This window comes from Delphinus delphis, chromosome 7, assembly GCF_949987515.2.
Source record: "Delphinus delphis chromosome 7, mDelDel1.2, whole genome shotgun sequence".
Lineage (NCBI taxonomy): Eukaryota > Metazoa > Chordata > Mammalia > Artiodactyla > Delphinidae > Delphinus > Delphinus delphis.
This window is the reverse complement of record NC_082689.1, coordinates 44,695,438-44,722,957: the sequence shown is the minus strand read 5'-3', so window position 1 is coordinate 44,722,957 and position 27,520 is coordinate 44,695,438. Positions and strand designations below refer to the sequence as shown.

At 39.1% G+C, this 27,520-nt stretch overlaps 1 protein-coding gene across 1 annotated transcript; it reads right to left on the bottom strand.

Moving 5' to 3' along the window:
• Positions 1-465: 465 nt before the first annotated feature.
• Positions 466-26,063, bottom strand: SLC40A1 (solute carrier family 40 member 1). The gene is made up of 8 exons (XM_060016450.1): positions 25,658-26,063; positions 25,100-25,167; positions 19,294-19,453; positions 16,945-17,060; positions 11,397-11,523; positions 4,892-5,134; positions 3,428-4,081; positions 466-2,283 (listed from the first exon to the last, which is right to left on the bottom strand). Exons 1-8 carry the CDS (start codon positions 25,698-25,700, stop codon positions 1,970-1,972), a joined length of 1,725 nt encoding a protein of 574 aa, XP_059872433.1. The 5' UTR covers positions 25,701-26,063; the 3' UTR covers positions 466-1,969.
• Between the last annotated feature and the right edge of the window lie 1,457 nt (positions 26,064-27,520).

Sequence of the window (27,520 nt, the reverse complement as noted above, 5' to 3'; positions counted from 1 at the left end):
GACCTAACAGAGGCACCTACTGTCTGCTCAAAAGTCAGCAGCAGATAAGTAGCTACAGGGTGATGCCAGAAGTTCTCAAGCTCCCACATTTGGGGGGAAAGAAAAGGAGCCTCTGATCAACCGTGTTTGAGTCAAATCTGCATCCCCAAGACCAATCAGTTTGGGACACAGATCAAGTGTTCAGCAAACATTTGCTGAACACAGAATGTGGCTCTACTCTTTCTGGCCGATCATGAGGAACCTATCTTTAACTCCCTGTCATTAGTTAGATCCAACTTCTAGTAACACTACAACTTTGTCTTATAGCCCACAAAGTGCTTCTACAAGAATTATCTCACTTGACTCAATCAGGGAAGTTGGGAGGTAGGTAGGGTTGGTTTTATAATATCATCTCCAATTTACAGAAGAGAAAACAACTCAAGAGAGCTTAAAGTGACCTCTTCAAAGTCAAAGAATGAGTCCTGGGCCTCGTGTTTACTATACTTTTATCCAAGCCACCATAAACTAGACATATAAGCAGGGAGACAAATCTAAAACTGTGAATTATTATGAAACCGTAGGCCTTTAGAGAGAAACAGATGTTACCCAAAACAGATGCTCTGTAACAAAAGCCATATTAAACAAATGGGGAATGCAATTAAGGAAAAAGAAATCAAGATTTTTTAAAATGTTTTTATACAGAAATATTTTACAAAGATTTTACAACATAGCAAATCATTATGTCATACTATAGAAAGGAGAAAAAGATTAAACCTCAAGGATAAAGAAAGTGCTCAGAGCAACATATTGCAGTCTCCATGAAAGTGCATGAACAGTTAAGGCAAAGTACCCCACTGGTACTGGCATGTTGCAAAATGACTTGTAAAACAGTTTTTACTTGTAAAATATATATACAAAAGGGTTTTTTTTTCCTCCATTTTTCTCAAAGATGTTTGAAAGGGATACATTTATGAACAGTCTTGCTCTACAACTAGGTAAAAATAACTCCTGGGTACAAAAGAGTAAAAGTAAAAATGCTCTACCAAGCATGTTAAAACTAAATCAAATGATTTATAAAACAAAACCTTTCCAAGTTTGGGCTTGCTTTCTACATTTAACTTGCCAGGCTGAAGGCTAATACCCTCATATTCCACGACAGAGATCATTAAGGATAGCAACGTGAGTTAAATCCAGAACTTGCCCTTCGTGTGACTTTTAACTTCTAGTTTCTATGGCCGAACCACTGGCATGTTTGAAGTCCTCATGCATTCACTGTGTTATAAATCTACTCTAAAGCTTTGCTTCTATCTTCAGCTTACACAATAGCCATTTTATGAAGTGTTACATATGCTTAATACAATATTTTGCCCTAGCTGATAAGAAAAATACAAAGGTGGTCTCTAAAGTTAAACCATAAACCCTATTAGAGAATTCTAGTTAAGTATTTCATTTTTCCACATAGAGGTAAATCCCTTAACATCAATCGGATCAATAAGGATAATACTGGTTATCAAATTTTAATCTTCAAACTTGGAAGAGAATTTGTTTTTATAATATAACTGAGAATAAGATTTTTTTAAAAAGTAAATTAGCTAGACTTGAACAAGAGTGTTAGGGAAAACTGACATACCTGAATTCTAGTACAGATAATAAAAATCTGCCAAAGAATAACTTAATTCACATGACTAATCACTCTTTTATATAAAATTTTACTTACTCATGAGAAATAGGGAAAATCAGTGTTACTATTTTAGTCTCCATATTTAAACTGAGTTTTCCTTTCTCTATTTTTTTTCCACCCTTAAATATAAGGGAAATTAACCAGCTCATTTCTGCTGGCTCAAGTTTCCTAACTAGCTTTTAGCCCTCGAGGTATAGCTGTGGTAAAACCAGAGAGAGACACCGAGCCATTTATTGGAATTCTGAAGTACAAAATAGGCACATGTGCTCTACATAACCTAGTAACAGGGATAGCAACAGTTAAACTGTCTTACACATCCGATGTATTAGTTTGATTTGCATCTGTAACTTCTTTATCACTATGACCACAGACAAAAAGTTGGGAGCCCAGAGATTTCTGGGCAAATCGGAAATACATGATGTGGCCCATTGCCACAAAAGAGACTGAAATCAATACGAGCAAGCCAAAAGCTTCAGGATTTGGAGCCAGGATGACCATGATGAAATGCAGAAGATCAAGAAGATAGTTCATGGAGTTCTGTACACCATTTATAATGCCTCTCTCAGATTCGACTACATTTTCTTGCAGCAACTGTGTCACAGTTAAATCAAAGGACCAAAGACCTATAATAAAAGATAGTTTTTAGAGACTTAATTTTAACTTATAGCTGTACATTTCAGATTTACAGATTAAAAATCTGTTGACATGTTTAAAATACATACTTAACCCTATTACCTTCAAGTCACCATATGTATATTTATCATAGCCTAGCCTTAGAGAATTATTTTTCATTAATAAACACTGAGTTAAATTGTTTCAAGAAATTGTTTTTACAGCCACAAGACAAAAATACGTCTAAAATACAAACTTCTTAATTCTGTTTTTCTGTGATTATTCATACTGTGAAAGCAAAACTCTGAAATCAGAGACATAATAAATCCTATTAAAATTACTAGTATTTTTAAAGTTTAAAATGAGTAGACCTAATATATTGTTATCGTTGAAGTGTAAGGAAACTTTAAACCATTAATACATTTACTGTTTGGGTTCTAAAGCCCCTACAATAAAGCTGTCTTGCTTAAATATTAATGTCTTTGATAAATTAATGAACTGCTTTGTATCACAGGATAAATATGGTTTCATTTCAAGAACGATTTCAGGCAGAGATAATTCATCAGTACTCTATTAATGATTCCTTAAATTTTACTTTGTAAGAGGTCTTTACATTATGTTTCCTTCCAGAGCTGTAAAATCCATTTGTTTGGCAAAGTACACAATAAACAAATGTCAGCTAGAGAAGACCTTTGAAGGATTTCTTTTTCCCTAACTACTGTCTTATTTTTTTTTTAATTTAAACCCCAACCCCTTTTTTTTTACCTTGTCCCATTGACATATTTGTTAAATTACAGTCCTTTTGGTAAAGTTATAGCAACATAAAGACTCTAAATTACTAAAAGTATAATTATTATTGATAATATCTTTTGAAAAATTAAGTAAACTACATTAAAAGAGTAAGATATCCATTTAGTAAAAATTTTCAAGGCCTAACCATGTTTTAAGAAGGTATACACACACACAAATATAGATTTTTTTAACTATAAAATAAAAATTTCATAATAAGTGACTGGATTATACATAAGGATAAATAGTGGATCTTGCTTAAATTAACATTCAGGGAATATTTTAGACCACTTACTGTTGAATTATCTGAAACCACACTGCAAAAAGACACTTTAGTTCATTAATATACAAAAAGAGATTTCTTACCGATTCTAGCAGCAATGACGCCTGCGAACAGCAGACTGACAGAGATTATAGGCACAGATTTAGGACTCATCTCTGGGACAATGTTAGCAGGATCAGATCCGTTTGACATGTGCATATCAGTTGTAGAGATGATTTCAGATATTTTTGTAGGTGTAATTGAAAGTGGTTCTGTTTGAATGAACCTAGAACGGATATCTTCAAAAGGAGAAACAGACAAGTCCAAGGGGCTTCCAGGCATGAACACGGAGATCACACACAAGATCAAACAGGAAAGCTGTGCAAATCCTGAGATCAGACCAGTCCGAACCAGGCCATATCTGTGACGTAGCCATGTAAAAGCCACAGTTCCCATTATTCCAGTTACGGCTGACGCTCCCATCAAAATACTGAGGATGGACCCGCTCAGCCCCTGAGTGTAGGCGTACCCTGTAGTGATGCAATCAAAGCCCAGGACAGTCATATAGAGGAAAGCAAGACCCATGCCTGCCAGGAACACCGGCTGGTTGTAATAGGAGACCCATCCATCTCGGAAGGTGCGGAAGGGCTCAGCCATCTGGGAGGCACAACTTAGCTCTTGCTCATGTTCAAGTTCATGGATGTCAGGGTCTTTCTCACCCATTAGATGAGTTCCCTCCAGGGATTTTGGCTCAGTTTCTGTTAATAAAAGACATTATTCTTTGAGGGAGGGGACATGGGGGAAAAAGCCAACTATCTTAGTATTTTTTCTTCTCCCCTCTCCCTCACCCGTGGAGGGTATCACCCTTGGATACCCTTGGCTACTACAATATAAAATGTATTTTCTTTTACTCATCTAAGAATTCCAGCCAAGGAACAATCTCCAAGTATTTATGTTAAAGAAACAAAATACTATTGATACTTCTCCCCTCCTCTCTTCCCCTCTCTCTCAGAAATTATAATCCCACCAAAGTAAACAGCAGGAAAACAGATCAGATAACATATAATAATTGTCTGGGGAAACACAGAATCTTATCTTCTGGGACCATTTTAAGATTACATTTGTTCAGAAGACCAACTTCCTCTTCTCTTCTTGAAAAATGCCCACCTCATATCCTCACTCCCTTCCACTGTCTTACAAATGGCGTGTTAACTCCCTTCTTTATAGACTCCTAGGAATTCTCTTGTTCTCTTTCTCCCACTGTTCTTCCCATTCCTATGGCTCAATTTTGCCCAGCCCTCCCTCAATGAATTGCCCCTCTGTGTCTGCTGTTCCTGTTAAGGAAAGGGGTCAGGGGTCCCATTCCAACTCCTTGAGGTTCAACCCAGAGTTGCTCCTGGGACCGTCAAGAGCCTGGGTTCTGACTTACTACCACATTGATATATTTAACCTCATGCAGGCCTTCAGTGGCAACTAAACGTGATATAAATTCAAAATGATTTCGGCCTTAACCAATGTTTAAGGTCTGAAAATAAGAATAAAGGGATTAAACATTTTGTTGAGTTTACCTTTGTATACATTCAGCTGTTTCAACTCAGTTTCCTCTTTAGGAGCAGCTTTCACAGCTAGAGCAGGGGTTTTCTGATAAACTTTCCAGAGCAGAAAGTACTCCACACACATGGATACCAAATTCCATCCCGAAATGAAACCACAGCCAATGACTGGGGAGCCAAATGTCATAATCTGGCCTACAGCCATGGGGGCCAAGATGTTGGTTAACTGGTCAATCCTTCGTATTGTAGCATTCATATCTACAAAGGCAGGCAAAAGAGGCAGATAAGTGTGCAAATCTATCAAAGAGAGACTGCCCACTTACATAATACAACTCATAAACTAAGAGTATAGACTCCTAAGATGTAAACTTCTAAAAGCATTCTGCAAGCAAACCATTTTGTTAGAAAATCATTTGTTGTTTGGATCAAATCATATTAAATTTGCCTCAAAAATGGTGATTCCCTTGGGATTATATAAATGAGCCTGACATCAGCTTTTAAGAAATGAATTCGATAGTAACTCTACATTCATTTATTTCAACAAGCATTTATTAAATGCCTATTATGAGCTAGGCACCATTCCGGCACCATAGCAAAAAATGAAGAATATCCTTCCCTGTCTTCATGAAGTTTACACTCCCAAGGGAAAACAAAAATAATAAATCAACAAGCATGTAAATATAGAGCATGTCAGATGTTCATGAAATATTGTAGTGAAAAATAAAGCAGAAAAAAAGGGCATAGAGAGTGCTCAGGGGAAGGGAGAAATTTCAGTTTTATATATGGCAAGGTCAGGGAAGAACTCACTGAAAAAAAGAGAGTATCACAGCAGAGGCGTGAAGCAGCAGGAGGCAAAAGAGTGAGTCATCCGGATATCAGGGAAAAGACGATTCCAGACCAAGGGAAGTGCAAAAGTCCTGGGGCAGGAGGAGTTTGCCCAGAGGAACAGCGAGCAGGCCAGTAGGGCTGGAGCAGAGTGAGGAAGGGAGAGGATAGGAAGAGATGCGGTCAGAGAGGAGAGAAGATTGGCCCAATCATGTAAGGTCTTAGTCTGTTACTCAAACTTCAGTTTTTACACTGAATGACTCAGGAAGCCTTTGGAAGTTAAGGTACAGAGAGGTGGTATCACGGGACATATTTTTAAAGGTTTATTTTGGCTGCTGTGATGAGAAAACAGTGTAAAGTAAGTGTGTGTGGAGGGGGTGTAGACAAGCACAGAGGCAGGGAGACAGGCAGGAGATGACGTGGCATGGAGCAGGACAGTAGCAATGGAAGTGGAGAAGTAGATACTGGATGTACTTTAAAGCAGAATCAAGAAGCTTGAAAACAGATTAGGTATGCTATGTGACAGAAAGAGAAGTATTAAAGTTTTTACCCTGAGCAACTATTGGAAGGACAGAGTTTCCACTTACTGAGAAAGACAAGACTTCAGAAGAATCAGGTTTTGGACAAAAGAATAAGCATCTGGTTCTAGAGATACTGATACATCTCTAGAGGCCCCGTCAAGCAGACAGTTAGTCATACAGGTCTGGGGTCTAGGGAAGAAGCATGTGCCAGATTTGGGAGTCATCGGCAGCTTGAGTTTTGAAGCAATGACACCGGATAAGATCACCAGGGGAGTGAGGGTAGATGAGAAGAGACAAGGTCTGAGGACTGAGTCCTGGGCATGCCAATGTTCAGAGGTCACGAAGATGAGGAGGAATCAGCAAAAGAGGAGAAAAAACAGGAGAGCAGGGTGTCCTAGAAGCCAAGAGGTAAGAGTGTTTCAAAGAGAGGGGAATAATCAACTGGTAAGTGACGCTGGTAAGTCAACGAAAAGGAGCACTGACAATCAGCTCTAGATAGGTCACATGGAAGGTACTGAGGACCTCAAAAAGAATAGTTCTGGTGGAGCAGTAAGGGCAAATGCCTGATTGAAGTTGGTTTAAGAGATTGGTGCCAACTCCAGGGGACACCATTTCTATTATATTTTAAGTGAGTGGCACCCCCTGGATTCACAATGTGAATGTTGCCCCCCTGGCATTATGGAAAGCAAGGCCCTGACCAAGGAAAGAAATTGGAAAGAGTGAGCAAAGATATTTCTTTTTGTTAAGTTTTGTTCAAAAGAAGGACAAAGAAATGGGGTGACAGAGGGGTAAAGACAGGGATTTTTAAGATGAGAAAAGTTATAGCATGTTTATATGCTGATGCAAATGATACAGTAGATGAGAAGGGATGGAATCTGAATCTACTGCACAAGTGGCAGAGCTGTTCTTAGGAACGCAAGCAATTCAACAGTGCAGGTCACGTAAACGGTCTCAGGTACAAGTAGGAAGAGTGATGTGAAGGTGGGAGCACACGAAAGTTCTCTCCTCATTTTTCCATTTTCTCAGTAGAATACAAAGCAACGTCATCAGTGAAAGTGAGGATGGGAGAGGAGGTACTAAGTGTATGAGGAGAAAGGAGAAAGTGAGAAATAGTGCTTTAGGAAAGTGGGAGAAGGAAGGGACCAAAGAAAATAGTATGATCATCTGGCAGCATGAGAGGGCCAACTTGAACCCAATGGTCATGAGCTTTAAGAGACAGCAAAGTTGTATGTTTTTTACCAGCCATGTGCTACTGTGGAGAGCTGGATTTAAGCAGGGTCTTACGAAGGGAAAGTGACAAAAGGAGAGGAGGCCAAGTGAGCTGAGGGTATACACTAGGAGGCATTCAAATGGGTGGAACAACTGACCTTGGAATTTAAGCTGGGTAAGGAGGAGAGACAAGAAAGGTCATGAGCAGTAAAAAGGTCGTGGAATTAATGGCTTGTAGGTGCCAACCAGGTTGGAGCATGGCTGGGGTACCAGGAGGAGTGAGCTGGAAAGACAGGAGGTTCAAGTCTTGGATGCTGGAGATTGAGATTATGAAAAGGGAGGGTTTAGTGGTGATACCAAGGTCTAGGGTATGACCATGGGAATGTAGCTGAGTCAGAGTAGAGGACAAGATGAATAAAGGAGAGGAAGTCAAGAAAATAACCTACTTTCTCATTCTCTATCTCACGGAGTAGAGTGAAAATTATTGAGACAAGTCCTCATCAATCATGTGGGGTGCTTTAAGGGAAAAGCAGTATGTGACTAATAAGTACATTAATAGAAAACTGCCATTATTCTTTCTCTAGTTCTTCCTGGTCCTCAACTGCCTTCCAATTAGTCCTATGTGTGCAGAATGCTTATATGATAACAGGAGAACTTTGACATATTTCACCTTTCGCTTGAGAGGCAAAGGCGGTTTTCATTGATCTTACACACAGCCATTTTTTGCCATGGCCTCATTAACTTCCATCTGCCCCTACTAATAAGTTCCTAACAGGGAAGTGTAGAATTGATCCAAATAACTCAATAATCTGAATCCAAAAATCAAGTACTAATGAAAATATACTCTTGGATCTGAAGGCCCCAGAACAAAAACAAAATTTAGTTAAAATGATTTGTTAATCTTTCACTACCTCCATTTTCAAGTGCTCATGAAGCTTCCTAATGCCACAAATTTCTATCTTTTATTTAGAATTTAGAAATTTCTATCTCAGGAAGCTAATAATGTTTAGATGTAATGTAGTGTCAGAAAACAGATTTTATTTTTCTGAAGCAGAATGAATGAAATAATAATTTTGAAAAAGACCCAATCATTTTACTGTTAACAGCCTAGAGAAGAAATGGTCCTCTGAATGTGTAAACATATTCTTTTTGCAGGTTTGTATTTATTCTTACGCAAACACACAAATCTGTGCTCATTTAATTCCAATTTAACTGTTTTCAGCTACAGCTGTGGCACAGAGCATGACATTCAGTAACTACTTACTATTATAAAAGGTATATTACATCTCATAGAATAATAATAAAAAACAGATTTGCTGAGCAAATAGTAGCTAGCAGGTTTGTCTACCTCAAATATGAAATCAATTTTCAGTCAATAGAGTTCAAACAAGAAAGTTATCTGTCGTACTTGATCAAGCCAACCAGTAGATGTTTCATTAGAATGGTGGACAAGAAAAACCTCAGAAGCTATTAATAAAAAGTGATTAACAAAGGAAATGAAGAAGAAAATAAAACAACAGATGGAATAAAAACTCAGGCAAAGGAAATGAGTTTCAGAAAGGTTTGACAGGTTAAGGGTCATGGCTCCAAAGAATGTTTTAATAAAACACTAAATCAAGTACCTAGACAAATTAGTTAACAGATTAATTAACAGTATTCATGTGGGAAACGAGCATCTTTCCTCGAGCTGTCTAAATTAGATGGTAACAGCTATATTTTGACCTGATGCCACTGGAGTTATAAAACTTTTCAACCTTCCAGGGAAAATTTCTCTTGTTCTTTACCCTCGGTGATACAACTTCCAATTTTAAAAACTACTCTGAAATCAAGAAACATTGGGATGAGGAAATGGGAGCAATTAGCATCCAGCTCACAACCTTCCCTCTTTATGGGCACACCCCTCCCCCATCACCCCCCCCGCCCCCCCCCCCCACACACACCTCACAACGCACACCCTGCCCCGTCTCCTGCTTGGTTTCTAACAGTCTTTGCTGGCAACCTCAACAATTTCTCTTCTACTTTTCCTTTACCCTCCTCCTTTTTTTCTGTTCTGTAACTCTGCATTCTAACAGGAATGGTACCAAAAACCCATGGTTAGAGCCTTGCTGACCCTCGGGATGGAAGAAGTTTCTGTTTCCTGTTTTGAAGCATGGTTTTTAATTAATTTTAAAACAAACATGGAGGTCAAAACCTGAGGAAAAACAACATGGAAGTTTTCCTTCATTAGGCTACTGACCCGTTCTAGGGGCTGGATTTGAAACAGCACCGCTTCCTAAGCTAATTCGTAGTGGACAAGAGTTCAACAGGCAGCTTACTTCCTTTCTTAAATTTGAGAAACTCCAGAAGGTTAGAAAATAGACTGGTTAGCCTGGATTTTTCCACTCTGCAATAATTCCTCAAATAAAGGACAGCTGAGAAATGGCCAGTCATATTTTTGTTATTTTTCTGGAATATCACTTTGTAGTCAGAAAGATCCCAGAAAGTTATGTGAGAAAGAAAATCATCTTAAAAGCCACTTTTTTCCCCAAATACATTTCAACAGATATATATATGATCTGTTTTCAAAATATACCTTTTTTGTGCCCTTTGAATTTTAAAACATGGACATGTATTACATCTGTAAAATTGCACACTAAAAGAGAAAGTAAATAACAGGGAAAAAACACCAAAAAAAAAAAAAAAGGACAAAGTCTTATCTTTTAATTCCACGTGACAAAAAAGAGAGATGGAATTATTTCCTATTAGTAAATGATCACAGGAAGAAAAATCAGTGAGAATCACTACTTTAGCTCCAGAGAGAATTTCCTGCAATCCAGACTCACATGTGTTAATAAATTCATCTTCCACACTCACCATCCTCTAAAATCACTGTGGTATTTCTATCTGGAGCAGTATTATTACTGCTACCACAAAGTGATGACTTTTAAGCAAATCCTTCATTTTCTTCATTTAGACCTTCCACAGATTTTGTACCCTTTCTCTCAACCTCCTTTCTACCATTTTTTTTTTTTTTTGAAACCACGTGTCTAGTCAAACAAAGTTGCTTGCTGACCCCCGTACTCAATCTTGCCTCTGTGTCCTGATAAGCCACTGAAGTCATCAGGAATGGTTTCCTTGTCAGTCAGGATGGTTGGGAAATGTGTTTGTGATACCCATTATCTCAATGACCAGCAGAGTTGACTCAGCTGACCTGATCGGTAGATAGGTGTAGCCTTCCTCCTTTACTCTGTGTAATTTCAATCCAAGTTGTGTCTGGGTGCTGTACTGGGGGGCAGGTGGGGAATATCGAGTGAGGTAGGTCATTCTGAGCCCAAGTAATCTTGAGGTAATTGACGTGTTGCTTTGTAAGCACTCTTCAGACTTTCTTTGCTCCTCTTGTATATGTTTCCAATGGACAACTAAGATGCAAGCTTTTTAAAAACCCATGTTCTATCCTGTATTTCTTTAGTATTCATAATAGCAGTTACATAACACCACACATAATGTAATAAAAGTTACCAATTATGGCTTTAAAGTTGAAGGAATTCACTTCTAGAGTCTCTCCTAGAATTAAGTTGTTTCCATTTGTTTGGATAAACACAATATCCATAGTATAACCAGTAAGTACGGGTAATAATATCCACAGTATGACTGTTAAAATCACAAGTCAGATTTTCACTGTTCTAAGTATTAAGAAAACATTTAGAAACAGTTAACAGAATTTCAAAGAAAGAGCTCAAAAGAAATGTTCTTCTATTTCAGGTTTGCATAGAATAAAAGAGAAGGTCACTATCCTATAAATTAGCTTCATAACAGTGAGGTAAATCTTTGCACTGAGACAGATAATGTTGTAAGAAAAAGACTATGACTTCAATTTATTATTCTTAAAAAGTACTCGGAGAAAAAGGCTTAAGCTTCATTTACTACCACTGATTTAAAGTGAATCCTGATAAAACCCATTTGGTAGAAAGAGAAAAGCAAATTACCTGCTAGTTTGCTTCTGTCGTTTCCTGCAACAACAACAATCCAATCCCTTTGGATTGTGATTGCAGTAGCAGTACTGGCCAGGTTTGCAATATTTGCAATAGTGATGATCAGGATATAGCATGAAGTCTAAGGAATTACAGGAAAAAATTATTAAAATGTCAGTTTTACCATACTGTACCTACCTCACTGTACAATATAGTTTAAAATGGTCTTTGGTAACATAATAATAAAATTTTTATTTTAATTTCATTTCATAAAATCATAAGAAATCATTCTACTTTGTACACATGAAACAATAAACACCAGTTGTCAAGTTAAAGGGCATAATGTCTTTCTAATCTGTATCATGTGTGGTACGCATAATACAAAAAATTTTAATAGTCATATGCACATTTATGTCACATAGTTATCATAAAGTGTTAACATAGGGGTGGTTTTTAATTTTCCCCACAAATATGTCCTTTGGAAAAAACAGTGACGGGGAAGTGAGAAGACTTGAATTTAAATCAGAGTGCTGACACTTTCCAGTTGCATGACAATGGGCAATCAGCTATCATCACTTTGTCTTACTTTTTTCATCAACAAAATGAAGGCAATAGACTAGAATATTTCTTGTCCTACCTCGCTTTGAAACTCTACAATATCAATCCAAATATACCTAAGCAGATTAAATAGGAACATCAAATTCACTGCTTTCCACTACACCCATCTCTCTCCTCTTTTCCATCAAGCTATCATGAAATCAGAATGTGGGAAGTTATCTAGTCCACGTCCTCAAACAGAAATACCACTTATTATTAGGAGAACACAATCATGACTGATTTATATACATATATATATACCATTTCTTAAATGGTGTGAAAAAATTACAGGTTAATACTACTGAGCTTAAAACTAGCAACTGATTTATGTAATAAACTCTTAGAACTGCCATTAAAAAACAAACAGAAAGGGGCTTCCCAATACTACTGAGCTTAAAACTAGCAACTGATTTATGTAATAAACTCTTAGAACTGCCATTAAAAAACAAACAGGAAGGGGCTTCCCTGGTGGTTCAGTGGTTAAGAAACTGCCTGCCAATGCAGGGGACATGGGTTCAAGCTCTAGTCCGGAAAGATCCCACATGCCGCAGAGCAACTAAGCCCATGCGCCACAACTACTGAGCCTGCGCTCTAGAGCCTGTACTCCACAACAAGAGAAGCCACCGCAATGAGAAGCCCACGCACCACAACAAAGAGTAGCCCCCGCTCTCCGCAACTAGAGAAAGCCCGCACACAGCAACGAAGACCCAATGCAGCCAAAAATAAATAAAAAAATAAAACAAAACAAACACGAAAACAACCAATAGAATGAAATTTAAATTCAAACAATACTTAATGAAAGCCTGTTAAGGGCCAAAAGACAAAACAAGACAAAAATGGTAGGGGATATTAAAATAGACACAGAGATAAAAATTAACAGGCCCTAATTCTTAGAAAGGTATAAACTTCCAAGACTGAACCAGGAAGAAATAGAAAATATGAACAGACCAATCACAAGTAATGAAATTGAAACTGTGAATAAAAATCTTCTAACAAACAAAATCCAGGACCAGATGGCTTCACAGGTGAATTCTATCAAACATTTAGAGACGAGCTAACACCTATCCTTCTCAAACTCTTCCAAAACATTGCCGAGGAAGGAACACTCCCAAACTCATTCTCTGAGGCCACCATCACCCTGATACCAAAACCAGACAAAGATACTACAAAAAAAGAAAATTACAGACCAATATCACTGATGAATATAGATGCAAAACTCCTCAACAAAATACTAACAAACAGAATCCAACAACACAATAAAAGGATCATACACCATGATCAAGTAGGATTTATCCCAGGGATGCAAGGATTCTTCAATATATGCAAATCAATCAATGTGATACACCATATTAACAAATTGAAGAAGAAAAACCATATGAACATCTCAATAGATGCAGAAAAAGCTTTTGACAAAATTCAACACCCATTTATGATAAAAACTCTCCAGAAAGTGGGCATAGAGGGAACCTACCTCAACATAACAAAGGCCATATACGACAAACCCACAGCAAACATGAATCTCAATGGTGAAAAACTGAAAGCATTTCCTCTAAGAACAGGAACAAGACAAGGATGTCCACCCTCACCACTATTATTCAACATAGTTTTGAAAGTCCTAGTCACGGCAATAAGAGAAGAAAAAGAAATAAAAGGAATACAAATTGGAAAAGAAGTAAAACTGTCACTGTTTGCAGATGACATGATACTATACATAGAGAATCCTAAAGATGCTAACAGAAAACTTCTAGAGCTAATCAATGAATTTGGTAAAGTTGCAGGATACAAAATTAATGTGCAGAAATCTCTTGCATTCCTATACACTAATGATGAAAAATCTGAGAGGAAAATTAAGGAAACACTCCCATTTACCATTGCAATAAAAAGAATAAAATACCTAGGAATAAACCTACCTAGGGACACAAAAGACCTGTATGCAGAAACCTATAAGACACTGATGAAAGAAATTAAAGATGATACCAACAGATGGAGAGATATTCCATGTTCTTGGATTGGAAGAATCAATACTGTGAAAATGACTACACTACCCAAAGCAATCTACAGATTCAATGCAATCCCTATCAAATTACCAGTGGCATTTTTTACAGAACTAGAACAAAAAAATCTTAAAATTTGTATGGAGACACAAAAGACCCCAAATAGCCAAAGTGGTCTTGAGGGAAAAAAATGGAGCTGGAGGAATCGGATTCCCTGACTTCAGACTATACTACAAAGCTACAGTAATCAAGACAATATGGTACTGGCACAAAAACAGAAATATAGATCAATGGAACAAGATAGAAAGCCCAGAGATAAACCCATGTACCTATGGTCAACTAATCTATGACTAGGAGGCAAGGATATACAATGAAGAAAAGACAGTCTCTTCAATAAGTGGTGCTGGGAAAACTGGACAGCTACATGTAAAAGAATGAAATTAGAACACTCCTTAACACCATACACAAAAATAAACTCAAAATGCATTAGAGACCTAAATGTAAGACCAGACACTATAAAACTCTTAGAGGAAAACTTAGGAAGAACACTCTTTTACATAAATCACAGCAACATCTTTTTTGATCCACCTCCCAGAGTAATGGAAATAAAAACAAAAATAAACAAATGGGACCTAATGAAACTTACAAGCTTTTGCAAAGCAAAGGAAACTGCAAACAACACAAAAAGACAACCCTCAGAGTGGGAGAAAATATTTGCAAATGGACAAAGGATTAATCTCCAAAATATATAAACAGCTCATGCAGCTTAATATTAAAGAAACAAACAACCCAATCCAAAAATGGGCAGAACACCTAAAAAGACATTTCTCCAAAGAAGACATACAGATGGCCAAGAAACACATGAAAAGCTGCTCAACATCACTAATTATTAGAGAAATGCAAATCAAAACTACAATGAGGGGCTTCCCCGGTGGCGCAGTGGTTGAGAGTCCGCCTGCCAATGCAGGGGACACGGGGTCGTGCCCCGGTCCAGGAAGATCCTACTGCCGCGGAGCAGCTGGGCCTGTGAGCCATGGTCACTGAGCCTGTGCGTCCGGAGCCTGTGCTCCGCAATGGGAGAGGCCACAACAGTGAGAGCCCCGCGTACAGAAAAAAAAATACAATGAGGTATCACCTCACACCAGTTAGAATGGGCATCATTAGAAAATCTACAAACAACAAATGCTGGAGAGGGTGTGGAGAAAAGGGAACCCTCTTGCACTGTTGGTGGGAATGTAAATTGATACAGCCACTTTGGAGAGCAGTATGGAGGTTCCTTAGAAAACTAAAAACAGAATTGCCATATGACCCAGCAATCCCGCTACTGGGCATATACCCAGAGAAAACCATAAATCAAATAGTGCATTGCAGCACTATTTACAATAGCCACGTCATGGAAGCAACTTAAATGCCCATCAACAAATAAATGGATAAAGAAGATGTGGTACATATATACAATGGAATATTAGCCATAAAAAGGAATGAAATTGGGTCATTTGTAGAGACATGGATGAATCTAGAGACTGTCATACAGAGTGAAGTAAGTCAGAAAGAGAAAAACAAATATCATATATTAATACAGATATGTGGAACCTAGAAAATGGTACAGATGAACCGGTTTGCAGGGCGGAAATTGAGACACAGATGTAGAGAACAAACGTGGACACCAAGGAGGGAAAGCGGTGGCGTCAGGGGTTGGTGGTTGTGGTGTGATGAATTGGGAGATTGGGATTGACATGTATACACTAATATGTATAAAATGGATAACTAATAAGAACCTGCTGTTAGAAAAAAAAAAAAAAGAACAAACCAAGCAAAAATCTAAACATCTTATAAATGTCTACTAGTTGCATTAAGTCAATTATGTAATCTGTTCCCTGCATTACCAAATTCTGTATATCAGTTTTCAATCAAATGCAGCACATTGTCTTTACACTGCATTCCATACTCTATTTTACACATGAACATGTTTCTGAGAAATTGCATTTAAAAAATGAAAAATGTAATACTATTTTTATAATTTCTTATATTACAAAAACAAACATACACTCTCATAGAAAAACTTGGTCTATAGCACAATATTATTTTCATAATGTATATAAAGTCCAAGTTCAGTCTGACAATAGAAACTCTCCTTCCTACACTTTTCAAACCTTCTCTGTGTGTTGCATACATCCATCACTCAGAGAAACTGTGCTTCCCCTATTTTCATGCCTTTATGAATGCCAGTCCATCATTCCAAAAATAAATTTTAAAAACGAAGAGGGATTGATGGGAAGATGGATGTGCCAATGGATAAATATATGATAAAGCAAGTATAATAAAATGGCAGAAGTAGAAACTAAGTGGTACGTATATGGGTGTTCAGTGGAGAATTCTTCTAACTTTGCTGAATGTTTGAAATATTTCATAATGAAATCTTGGGAGAATAACATCCTATTTTCAAGGCCCACCTAAATGGCCAACCCAGAACTCCATTTTTCTCGAAGGCACTTAATCATGCTACCATGTATCATAGTTATTATGTGTCACATCTAATCTCCCTACAGGATCCACACTTGAATCATTTTTCTATCATTCAAATGCATCTAATACAACTTACACACAATAATCATTCAACAAAGCGGAAGGAAATACTTTGACTACAGACTGAAAATATCACTGTTCTTTAGTAATACTACTAATAAAATTATCTTCAAATATTACAAAAAAAAAGTATCCTACTGGTTTTGACACGCTATGTTTAAATTTTAAAAATTATCTTTCCATTCTGAACATGTTCTAATTTCCATGCTGTTTTTTTCTCTGACTTCCATTTATTTCTGGTATCTTTAAATTTGTAAATATACAGTTACTAAAAAAAAAAATTAACAGGCCCTATTTGTGAGAAGACACTCCCTCAAAGAGTTTTCATCTTTTACCACTAACAGACATTCAATTTTCTACTATCAAGAATCTTGTTGAGAACTTACAAGAACCCATCCATGGTACATGGTCAGAAGGTCTTTTTTATGTAAGAAAACCATCATCAGGATGATTCCACACAGGATGACCGAAACATTCTGGATCACCAGTGAAGTCTGGGCCACTATACAGAGAGAGAAACAAAGTTCATACACCAAAACATCTCAAAGGAGATGTTTTTATCCATACATCACTGTTCTACTGTATTAATACATATGCAAATTACTATAAGAAATAAAAATATTCCTGAAGTAAATTCTGCCTCAACTATTTCCAGTAGGGCCCAGCATACCACATCAGACCAGTAAAACTTGCAGACAGAATAAAGAACTACCCCTCATTTTTCCTGTTAGTTGAAGCCATTCATAATGACCACATTTTCATTTTCACAGTTTATTCACTTTAAAGTTTACTGTCATAAACAGAACTATATTAACTACATAAACAAGATCCACCTTTCAGGGCTTTGTAGCTTAGGCAAAAATAAGAACATGTAGGAGGTTATGGAGGAGGTTAAGTAAGAGGTCATGGAATCCATAACCTCCTAGAAGGCAGGCTGAACTTGGTAAGATCGTATGGATAAATAGGAAGGACATATAAAAAAATTGCCAAGAATAAAGCAGCAGTGTGTTCCTTTTACTAAAGTTATTTGCATTGTTATGAAATTCTAAACTACACCTTTTCTCACAGAAAATGCCAACTTCCTGAGACTGAGGAACCCATGTAGATAAAGGGCTGGCGTAAGGATAGGTTAGGATACCAGGTAAGGACACCTTGTAGTCTTTTCTCTGCCACTCACGAGGGAAGATGATCTAGGGAAGAATACTTAATATCTCTTATGCCTGTGTCTATAAGGCGAGGATATAATACATACCTGCCTTCCTTACTTTACGGGGTCATTTTGATGCTCAAATAAAATACTTTGAAAGCACTTTGAAAAATACAGAGGGTTGTATATGTAAGGTATAATTACAGCTCTTGCCTTTAAGGACAGTAAAGCTCATTCTGGCTTGGAACATTATATCAAAGCCTTGAGACAAAACAAACTGCTTTCTGAAATTAATTTGAAATAAAATCCCAACATATAACTCATTCATTCATTGCACAAGGCTATTAAATATCAACTGAGTGAGGTTCTTGGCTTTCAGGACCCCACAGACCAGAGGAAAGGTAGACATGTGAAAGGATAATTATAAGAGCATAAGTGCAATAGCAGAGGTATTAACAAAGCTTCATGGGAGTGCAGGAAAAAAAAGTGTCTGTGGTTAACTCAGCCTAGAGACATCAAAGAAGATTTTCATGGAGGTTGTCAGATGAGTTGATTACATAGGATAAGTGCAAGATTGCTATCCCACCACACTCTTCTTCATCCAACTCAACGTTCTATCCTAAACTACAATTTCAGTGCTCAACAGTCATAAGGTTAAAAGTCTCTATGTATAACATTCCCACGTTCCTATGTATAATGATGTAAAGAAGTAGAAATTGTTTTTCCAGGATACAAAACCTTTTTCTATATGTGTTTTGGTCTATCGATTCTCAAAATAGAAAAATGTCCATCTTGGCCATTTTACTAATAGCATCAAGTCCTGGAATTTGATAATCCAGTTGCTCTCTATCCGGGGGCAGTTATCCTGCACTGAAAGAAACAGACACCTCAGTCTTTCCCCAGTGTCTAGGATAGACATGGCCAGGTCTTAGCATTATCAACTGAGGAACTAAGGAAAATTTTGCCCTGAATTATTATCCAAATTGCCCTTATATTCTGAATAATTAAACTGTTCATTCACTTTCTCTCTTTCCTATACAATACTTAATGATTTCAGTATTAATGCTCTAGAATAAATGTTAATATATTATCACTTCTTCTTTTTTCTTCAAAAATGTATACTTCAGCTCTCTGTGATCCAGACTCAGGTATTCTTTTCTGAATCCATTGTTTTCACTTCCCCTACATACCTGCCTATATAAAACACAGTAACCCAGAGGATAGATGTTAAAGCTGTCCCAGGAACGTCACATTAAACGAACTCCAGTGCAAGTCATGGTTAAAGGATGCCAGAGTTAGGTAAACTCTTAATGTTTAACATGGTTCGCAGAAAAGTGCCACAGTGTTAATCATTAACATTTGTAATTTACGAACAGCCAAAAAAGATACCCCACAAAATCTATAAACTCAGTATCCTGGCATCCCAACTTTGGGCAGGAGCCCCAGGACCCTCCATGCAGAGGCGCTGCCACTGAGCACCCCATCACTCAGGTGGCGGCTGCAGACGCAAAGTGGGTTAGTCACAGAGGTTTCTCTCTAGCTCAGGCACTAGTCCCACAAACACAAAGGCTTTTATAACACCACTCACCTTTAAGTCTGGCATTCTTATCCACCCAATCACCAATGATGGCTCCTAGGACCAGAACAGACCCTGCCACCACCAGCCCGTAGACTGCAGTCAAGAGAAGGCTGTTTCCATAGAGCTCTACCAGAAACACAGACACTGCAAAGTGCCACATCCGATCCCCCTTGAATAAGAGAAGATAAAAGGTTCTGATAAAACGTTGTACATTGCTAGTCAATTATACTCAAGAAGTTGCTTCCTTAACAAAAGGGCACTTTCCGGCTACATTATGAGATTCTCAAAGTCAACAATTCCTCTATGGATTGAACGTAGTCAGGTGTTAAAACTGTTTGTCCTGGCACAATGGAAAATATTCTTGCCCAGATACTAAGTAAACTCGAAAAAAGCATGATGTTAATGAAACAAACGTACTCCCTATCATTCTAGAAAAAAATACAGTTTCCAAGCCCAAGGAGGTTTTTTTGAGATAAAACCTGTTCCTTTTTGTATCAGGTTTCTAGCCAGGCCTGGGATTTACCTATCCTGATTTGAAAGGCATAAAGGAGTTTGCTATTGAACCAGAATGAAACAAGTATAGTTTACAAATATCAGTTATGCCTTGAATGTCAAGAAAGAGCCAGTTTCCCAATTTGTAAAATGGTAAGAATGGACTATATGACCTCTCAAGTTTCTTTTATCTCTAACATTCTAAAATCTATGTTCTATTTTCATAAATAAATTTCAAAGTCATAAAACAGCAGAACAATCAGAAAGATGAAGTTAATATGCGCAAATTCTGGCACCATATGAATGAAGATGTTAGAAATCAATACATAAGTAGTTATTTAGTTATTTTCGACGCAGTAGTTATTTTCAACACAGACGAGTTTTGAAAGGGGAAAAAAACTATTTCTTCACTCCAGAGTATACAGGGAATTTTGGAATTCATTGCTGCAAAATGTGGAATAACAGAAGCTTTTAAATGAGTCAGGCAAATTAATGTGTAAGAAATCTATAATGGACCTTGTTATGAGCTTTTAGGCTCCATTCCTGACTTGTTAGGTTAACCTAAAACAGGACAACAATGTTCTATCATAACCTATCCCTAAGAAATCACTACAGGAAACTGAATTCCCAGGCTAGGCTCCTTATGGATTGGAAGAAGTACTACACTCCTAGTTCCTTCCAACGTCTCTTAACATCCTCCTGACAAATTTAATGCGTAAGGAGCAAAGTATTATCCTAGTATGGCAAATGCTTTTAAGCATTTAATAAAGGCAAGACAACAATCTTATGCATCCAAAGTTAAACTGATGTGCATATTCTGTAGCAATCATTTACAATAAACTTCATGTACACCAGTATTTCTCAAGTGGGGGGTGATTTTACCCTCTAGGGATCACTAAGCAATGTCTGGCGCTATTTTGGGTTGTCCCATCTGCGAGGATAGATTTGCTACTGGTATCTACAGTCCCCCACAACAAAAAAATTATCCAACCCAAGATGTCAATAGTGCCAAGGTACAGAAACTTTGGTGTAGAGGATTATGAACATTGTTTAGAACCACAATTTAAAATTAACATAAGATTAGGGCCTTGAGGGAGAGGGTGAACATGGCCAAGTAAACGTTAAAACAGACACTGGAAGCCAGTGGAAATACCATACTTGAAAGACTGATTCTCACTCGATGGTCTGGAATGTGAGCTCTAGAACCTTCTGCACTCTCAACCCTCAGCACGGTGCACAGCCCAGAGTAGAAACACAACAAATAACTGTGGAATCAACAAAAGAGTGGATATGCAGTGGATCCCGGCTGTAAATGAGTACAGAATGAGACTTATTTATGAACTATATTGTTCTGCTACATTAGATTTGCTCCATGAATGTTCAAGAAGTCTGACGCTTAATCAGTACCATACTTCATATTTCTGGGACAGCTTTTTAAAGTTTGCTTTGAAAATAGAAATCTTTTCCATTTACATTGGAATTCCATTTCAAATACCCTTGTACTAAATGACTAAAAATATATATACACATACAATTTGTAACCAATAAAAAGACAAGTTTACACATTAAGATAAAAATGTCAATAAGAATTGGGGCTTCCCTGGTGGCACAGTGGTTGACAGTCCGCCTGCCGATGCAGGGGACAAGGGTTCGCGCCCCGGTCCGGGAAGATGCCACATGCCGCGGAGCGGCTGGGCCCGTGAGCCATGGCCGCTGAGCCTGCGCGTCCAGAGCCTGTGCTCCGCAACGGAAGAGGCCACAACAGTGAGAGGCCCGCGTACCGCAAAAAAAAAAAAAAAAAGTCAGTAAGAATAACAAATTAAGCTATTTTCTTAATCTTTAACATGAGAAACAAATTTAGATTTGATTAGAATAAAATGGCATGAGGTGAGGGGAGGTACTTTATCCTAATCTCTATTCCTCTGAAAAGACAAAAACATATGAATGCCTCAAATGATAGGTTGCCTCCATGAGCGAATTTCCTCTTTCTTAACATAAAGAATAAGAAATATTATCCCACTACTATTGCTTCTTCCTTTTTGAAAAAAATTTATTTTTATTGAAGTATAGTTGATTTACAATGTTGTGTTAGTTTCTGGTTTACAGCAAAGTGATTCAGTTATGTGCTCTTTTCCATATTCTTTTCCATTATGGTTTATCACAGGATATTGAATATAGTTCCCTGTGCTATACAGTAGGTGCTTCTTTCTTTCTTTGTTGTTTTATTTTTTCGCTTTAAAGCAGGACTTGAAATAAGTGCTACGAAATGAAAGTTTTCTCTCTTGCTTATGCCTGTATGGCATGCCTCCTCCTTGATGGACAGGAATAAAACTGCTCCACTTGGGACTTCCCTGGTGGCTCAGTGGTTAAGAATCCAACTGCCAATGCAGGGGACAGAGGTTTGAGCCCTGGTCCGGGAAGATCCCACATGCCACAGAGCAACTAAGCCTGTGTTCCCACAAGCCACTACTACTGAGTCCACGTGCCACAACTACTGAAGCCTGCGCACCTAGAGCCTGTGTTCTGCAACAAGAGAAGCCACTGCAATGAGAAGCCTGAGCATCGCTACAAAGAGTAGCCCCCCCTCGCCGCAACTAGAGAAAGCCCGTGCACAGCAACAAAGACCCAGTGCAGCCAAAAATAAAATAAATTAATTAAAAAACAAACAAACAAAAACTGCTCCACTTGCCCCAATTTCCAAAGGGTTTAGGCTTTAGGAAGTAACAGACTCTACACTCACAAAGCCCAAGAATCAGGTAAACTCTCTGTAAAGGTTGACTAAGTGCAATCTCAGGCCCACCCAGCCGTTCCTTCCTAACATCCATTTCCTGCCCACCCACAAGCTCTCATCATACTTTGAAGATTTGTTTACATGTTCATCTACCTCCAGTGCACTGAGAGCCAAAGGCCAAATGAATGTCTGGGAATGAATGATCACAGTCATTAATGCACTGAATACTTTTTGAGAGGCTACTATGTACTCAGCAATACTGCAGGCACTAGAGATTCAGCAGTGCGCAAAAATCAAGATTCATGCTTTCATGCTGCTTGCATCCCAGTGAACAGAGACCAAAAACGAATCTAGAATAGGTCAGGTGGTATAAATGCTATGAGGAAAAATGCAGTAGGGTGGGGCAGGAAGGTGGCATTTTGCATGAAGTAGTTAAAGACCTATGAGAGAAACCCAAGGAAGTAAGATCGGGCACCATGCAGACATACGGCATATAAATGGAGACAGTCCGTAGCATAATGCAGAAGATATCAGCACTGGCCACCCTTTTTCACTGCCTTACACTGTTAGTTATTCTTTTGTAATTAGATATATTTTTTTAAAGCCCAACCTGAATTATATGATAAGCTCCTTGATGACAGGATCCACTTCTTACCATACTTTGTATTCCAGTAGTATAGAGTAAAATATATTGATCCACTGGCAGAAAGAAATGAAGTCAGAAATAAAAAGTATTCAACCTCACACAAACCTAATGCAATATAACCTTCTACCCTAACACCTCTATACTCAAGTGTATAGGAAACCATGACTCGGCAGAGTCAGTAGGGTAATGCATAGAGAGGCATGCATATGAATGTATATACATATATAATAAATAAGCAGACATCTTTTGTTGTAATAAAATCAGGCAAAGTGTCAAACAGGAGACAAAACTCAAAAATTGAATTAGAGAGCATTCCTCTTTTACACTCCTCTACAATAAGTGAAAATCCACTACAACTTACACGACTACAATTGCTGTTTTGTTTTGTTTTGTTTTAATCCAAGTTTCCCACAAGAACTCCTTTTGCTCAATTTACTGTAAGACTGGAGTAAGCATCTGTCACTTTTCTTGTGTTTTCCATTCATGACAAAAAAGATCCTCCGGGAACAACCACAGTTCCACTCCTTTGGCAAATCTGACCTGCCAATCTAATAACGAAAGGTCGCGTAAACCTTAAACTTAATCAGTGTTTGGAAGTTAGGCACCTTCTTCCCCTAAGAGATAGGTCCAGACCACAAGGTGAGAATTTCAGATACTATCTCCATCACTTACTGGGGTTTTTAAAATACTTAATACTTACTGAATTAAATTGGAAGAACAATTTAATTGGATTTAAATTAATTAAGGGTAGTTTCACTCAATTTCTATTCAGAATCATCAGTTATTGGAAATGAAACTCACGCCACGTCCACCTTGTTTACATGTATTTTCAGAGTCATCCCTGTCTAAGCCTCTGGGGAGAAAGAAGCTGGCCTTTCTAAAAAAGCCATCTTTGAACTGCTATTTCTTAAAGAGCTGATAACTTAGCTTAATAATTTCCCAAGGGCATGGGTACAGACTTCCTCATACAATAGTTTGCATTCATGTCTTAAGAACGATCCAAAAGAAGTTTCCAGTTTAAAAAGAAAATAGCATTCACAAAATTTACTCTCAAAATTCTTTCCCCTTACTTACGGTTCTTTCAAATTAAATATCATACATGAGGCATGAATAGAATTTACACAGGTTTATTGCTTTTAAACAGTAAGACCAATTGTTTAATTTAAAAGATTCTAATCATCATTAATTAAATACACATCTAGCATCCCTTGGGGATTATTCTTTTGGGTTGAGGAGTGTTGATGGAGGAATTCAGGCCCACAGAAACACTGGGACTCTTCCAAGACCATGGAAGAAGTCAGAGGGAGACTTATGAGTCAGTTGCTGATTTTCGTTGGATGATGGTTTTTAAGATAGACTGAGATGCTCCACACATATCTAGCTACAGATAACATTTTAAAAGACCAGAATTTACACCACTCAGATATTTGTTCTTGGGGTCAATTATATTTAAATTAACCTTAGAATGCTATTTTTAGCCTAACTCAGTCACTCCACTATTCTACTGTATTTTCATAGTGCAGTAGGCTGGAGCTTATAATTTTAACAAAAGAAGAAAACAGAGAAATATCTTAAAATGTGAAAAAATAGAAGGTCCGTGAGACATCCATCCATTCTTAGTAGCAGATATTACCATTTATTAACCCTTGTAATGCAAAATACAATTTACAAACAATGCAAATAGTCCTATCCTTGTTAATCCTGTTTTTGGATAGCTGCCAGTCTACATAAAGTATGATAGCTCAATAATTAATAGCATTTACTAACACCTATGGGAAAATATCTTTGGTGAAAATAACTTTTTTGTTAGAGCATGTATGTTTGGTTGATTTATTTCTTTAGCTGCATGACAAAACTGCAAGATGGCTTAATACAACTGGCCCAAATGAGAGGCAACAAGAAATTGTGCAAGCATGTTGTAAGAATTACTGTAGATTTTCACTTACCCATGTAGATAGAGAATGACCAAGGTAGAGAAGGAATTTTGCAGAGGTCAGGTAGTTTGCTAAGGATCCTGCAAAGACACACAGTAGGCAGATAAAAAGCGTATTTAGTCACTTGAGTGAGCTGAGATTGGAATGCTTACTCATTTGTCCTTATTAAACATAATTATTAAAAACTACTTTGTGGGGCAAACCATATACATTTCATCAAGTCACCTAGAAATTGATGGGTCGATGAAAAATTCAGCACGACCTCTTGGTCAATAACTGCATAACTTCACATACAGTGAAAAAAGCTCTTGTTTCAACATTCTTTAACTCCATTTTATTTTTGACAAGATAATCCAAACTACCCAGTCTACTTCTCCATCCTTGCCTGTGTGCACGCCCCTTTCCCCATACCTTGAAATGCCTTTCTTCCTTAACCCCCAACAAAATATGAGTCGAACGAGCTACTAATCACACTGGTTAACAGCTGAGCCACATTCCTCCAAAACCTGCGTGTAGGTGCCGGTCTCCACTGCGCAACCTGTTTCTACCACATGCGTTCGGTCCACTCACCACAGCATCTTCCCAGGCGGTTTTGCTCTCTTGCCCTGGTCATGACACCAGGCGCCCCCCGCTTGCTCTTCTGCTGCTACGGCTGCCGCTCCTGCTGAGGTGCTTGTTAAGAGGAGTGCAAGGAACTGAAGAGAGCACCGTTGAAAACACAACAGCTCTGTGCAAAAAGCCTCCGACGACAACTATACCAAAAAAACACAAAAAAACAAAAGGAAAACGGCCCGGGGGTCTTCTTTGGGTCTTCCTTCCAAACTTAGCCAACACTGTAGCTGAAGTTGGAAAGGCAAAGCCTTATGGAAGCGGGTGGGAAGGCTCAACAGGCCGGCCGAGCTGCGTCGGGTGCCCTGTTTGTGCTGCCGCCGCCGCCGCCGCCGCCGCCGCGGGCCCGGCTCAGGCCGGCCCTTATACGAGGCCTGGGGCGGAGCTCCGGCCGCCGCCGCTCGGGCCGCCCCTCCCTCTCAGGGCCATCTGGGCGTCCTCGCAGCGCGAGGCCAGGGGCCCTGCCGCCCTCCACGCCCTTGCCAGGAGTCGCCGCCCGCCGGCGGCGCAAGGGTCCGACTGGCCGCGAGCAACCCGCGAGCCTGCGGGGACCGTCGCCGGACGAACTCTGCTCGCCGGGTTTTCCGCCCTCCGGGAGGCCGCGAAAAGAGATCGGGGAGGTCGGGCGGCCGGGAAGGGCAGGACCGCGCGCCCAGCCGGCGGGGCGGCGGGGAGAGGCGAGCGGCAAGGCCGGGGCCGAGCCGCGCTTCTTTGCACCAGCTGCCTGGCCAGTCGGGGAGAGGGCGGCCGCCAACGGTCGTCGTGCAAAGCACCAGCCCAGGCTTGGGGGTGGGGGAACATCCTTTTTTTTGTTTTGTTAACGAAAATCATTTTTAATATAGGTATCTAAATAAATATAATCCGTGTCACAGTGGCCGCTTTCCTGGCCTTCCCATTCCGGCCCGCCTGCGGCAGAGAATGTATTTTCTTCCCAGGACTGCATAGCGGGGCTTCCCTCAAAGAGCTAGAATCAAAGGGCAGGAAGGGGCGCAAAGATCAGAGTACAGCCCTCTTCAGAGGAGTAAACGGAGCCTTGGACAGGTTAAGTCCCGCAGCGACTCAGGCACCCAGCTCTAGCCCAGAGCTAGGGTCTCCAAATCCTTCCTGAAGATGCAACCAGGAGGAAGCAGCCCAAGCGTTTCCTTTACCAACCTTCCTTCTCTCTCAGCGCCCTGTGGCCCTCGCCCGCACCCACGCGTCCCTTCCCCACCTCTCCTCCAAGTGGCTTAGTATAGCACAGGCAGTTACCAGGAATACCGGTTATCCCAGTTGTGTCCCTGTCCAGATAAAGCCATTCGGTGGCCTCCTGGAGGGGCCAGTGAATGACTCTGAAGAACACCAGACTTGAACCTTCCTTGACTCTTCCACCTCCACCCCTACCACCTCTGTGCCAGAACCCCTGGAGTCCCTATAGCCCCCTGGTTACCTTACCCTTCTCAATCTCCTCAAAACCGGGGGACTGGATCCTACACATTGAAACTCCAACGAGATTCCACACCCTGAGCACAGGCCGGACTGACACCCAGTAGTGAAAGGAGACACACGGGAATATATGCCCTGTTATCTAGACTGGCAATTAGGAGCCGCAGAGTTCGAGGGGCGGGGTGCAGCTGGATTCAGTTGGGATGTGGTCTGGAGGTCAGAGATAGGGGATTTACAGTTTAGGTACTGCTGTTAACTGCCTTTGTCCTTTTCAAGCCTTCTTTTTTTTTTCCTTTCTTTCAAAACACTTTCAAGTCCTTTCTCTTCTCTCCTGGAGAAGTTTGGTTTGCTGTCTGAAGTTGGAGAACAGGGTCATGTAGCCACACGTCCTTGAGAAGTAAA